The 2,657-nt window shown below is 52.4% G+C and overlaps 1 protein-coding gene across 1 annotated transcript in view; it reads right to left on the minus strand.

Moving 5' to 3' along the window:
* Positions 1–6: 6 nt before the first annotated feature.
* The window catches only part of UBE2O (ubiquitin conjugating enzyme E2 O), a gene marked incomplete at its 5' end in the record, with an annotated part of 92,944 nt that continues 90,293 nt past the window's right edge, over positions 7–2,657 (minus strand). The window contains one exon of the mRNA XM_025197501.1: positions 7–2,657. Within this exon, the coding sequence (XP_025053286.1) occupies positions 2,522–2,657 (136 nt within the window).

Here is a 2,657-nt window from a genome sequence, read left to right on the forward strand (position 1 = left end):
CTTTCTGGTCACGTGGTCAACTCAATGGATTGTTTTCTGCTGCGCCTTTCTAATAAGCAGCTTGTCCATCCCGCCTCTCCCTCTCCCGTGCTCCGAGGGAGTAGAGATGGCCACATCCATGTGAGGAATGCAGTGACGCACCAAAGGAAATGAGTGTCTAGAGGTCACTGTCTGCCGGCTGCAGTGAATAACATGTCTGGCAATTTGTGGAACTGGGTGCCCTACACCAATTCTCGCATGCGTGCCCATATGGCACCTCCAGTTCCCATCCCTCCCCCCGCCCCCCTCACGCCCTCTCCCTCCTTTGGAGTCCATTTTCTTGCTCACAGAAGCTGATTAGCTTCATATCTGGATCTACTGCAAGCCACTCACAGCACATGCTCCGTCACCCTGCGACGCTACATTTGCAGCTCAATCCAAACACGCGACCTCTCCACAACCCTCTGCTCCAGGCCCACGGCTCTCCTGGGCAAGCTTGCCAATTCATACGGAGGGTCTGAAGCATCAAGGCAGAGAGCAGGGAGTCCGTGGGCAGGCCCAAAACAACACTCCTCCAGTGAGTGGCAAAAGGCCAGCGCATTACCCCAGGAACTCCTACTGATGTTCCCCCTGCCCCACTCTACAATCAGGGGCCAAATCCTGTTCTCAAAGACACTGGAAGCAGGGGCATCCTTATGAATATTCAAAAAGGATAAAATGCTGCTTCTCCCTGGGGCACTGAGCCCACAAAGACAGCAGAGAGTTGGCCATGAAGCTGTCACACCCTGCTTTGAATCAAGCAGCCCACCCACCAGCTTGGGCAGGGGCTGGAGAGCTAGTCAGGAGAGTTCGACTTTCCCCTGAGCCCTCATCCTCACTTTTACTGCCTAGGCTGAAAGACCAGCTTCGCCCAGCTTCCATACAGGACTAGTACCCCCAGGGAATGCATTTCCCCACTACACGGAGGTGGGTGGCTGAACATCTGCCAAATCCAGTAGGGGCTGAATTCAAGTTCTCCAGCACTGTGCAGGAGGCAGCCTGCAGAAGTCCTGAGTAAGATGCCCACAGCCTGGAAACAACAGTCCCAGACATTTGTCACTGTTACTGCATGTCCTCTGAAGGATGACATTGCCAGTGGAAGCCCCTCTCTGCTGCTAAAGCATGCACAGGTCTGGCCAGCAGTTTTCTATGGCTACACAGCAGCCCTGCAGAGGGAATGAAGGACGCACATGCTCTCTCTCATTCATGCTACTGCCCACACTTTACCCAGACCCTCATACAAAACTGCTGGTGGGGTTAATGCACGGTTAGGAAGCAGGAATAGAGACCCACAAGGGTCCAGGCTGAAAGCTGCATTTGTTCAAAGGTACTGTGTTAGCGTGACCCATTTCCCAATGCTGCAGCAGGCTTGGAGTCATTTCACAATGATCTATAGTTGCTCTAAGGCTCAAAAATAGCTACTGGCCTGGGGAAATCCATCAGCAGCGGTCAAAATGGACAAGGGAAGGCTGCGGCAGGTTTTACAGCCGCACCAAAGCTGCTAGAGATGCAACATGCCCTAGATCTATCTGTGCAGTTGATCGATTGGGCCAGAGATACAGCAATGCAGGTAGGAATACATGGCAGGGGGCCAACCTCGAGGGCTCTGATGCCTTGCTAAGTAGTGCCAGGAGGAACCTGAATCCTGTACGTTTCCAAGGTGTTGGCGGGGGGCAGGGCAGGGCAGGGAGTGGGAGTGGAAATTCATCCTAGTCTAGAGAACAGGACATAGCAGAGACGGCTGAACCTACTTCCAGAAGAGACACCCAAAGGGAGTGGCAGGGTATTGTCCTGGGCAGAACAAACAGCTCATACAGCACTCGGTTTCTAAACCATAAGTACCAGAGCGGGCAAGCCATCCATTTTCCTGTGAAGAACTACGAGGAAGGCATAGATGAAAGCAACACAGTAGCATGTAGGAAACTGACCTAGCCACAGTCTAGTGTCTGCACGTTCTCAGGCTTGAATAGGCTATTAAAAAAAAAACCAAAAAAAAAAAAAACCAACAAAGAACCCACCACGAGATCCAGCTGTGCAGGAAAAAAAAAAAATGGTGGACAGGGAGGAAACTGCCTTTCATCACTGCATGCCATACCAATCGCATCTCCTGGGCTCCATCCCCAAGCAGAACTAAACTGGCAGACAAAGCACCCAGGGTATAGTGGGTGGGGAAAGCAAGCCCCCTCTCTGCACACAGAGATGCTCAGGAAGTGGTGGGCAGTTCCAGATTGCTGGGTGCAACAGAAAAGTCTCTGCTCCTTATACTTTGGGACTGTGGACAGTGCGGGGGATGGTGGTGAAGAGCTATTCAGACAACCTTCTCTGGGAGAAGGAAGGAAAGTGCCAGGAATGAGTGATGGGGCTATCACCTTCATGATAGCAAACCAGCTGAGGAAGAGAGGCTGAGGTGAGAGAAGCCAATTTATTGGTGTACCGACGGCTGCTCCATTTCCTTTCTGCCTTTCCCATCTCCTCTGTGCCCGTCTGTCCATAACCCGATGGTTTATTTGTCCTCTCTCCACTCGGGGATATTGGCCTCTACTAAGGCAGCCCGGTACTGCTGCAAGACACCACGGATACTTTTGATGAACCCCTTGGACAGGGGGAAGAGGGGGAACCCGATGTCAGGGTAACCGCTC

This window comes from Alligator sinensis, unplaced genomic scaffold (assembly GCF_000455745.1).
Source record: "Alligator sinensis unplaced genomic scaffold, ASM45574v1 scaffold400_1, whole genome shotgun sequence".
Lineage (NCBI taxonomy): Eukaryota > Metazoa > Chordata > Crocodylia > Alligatoridae > Alligator > Alligator sinensis.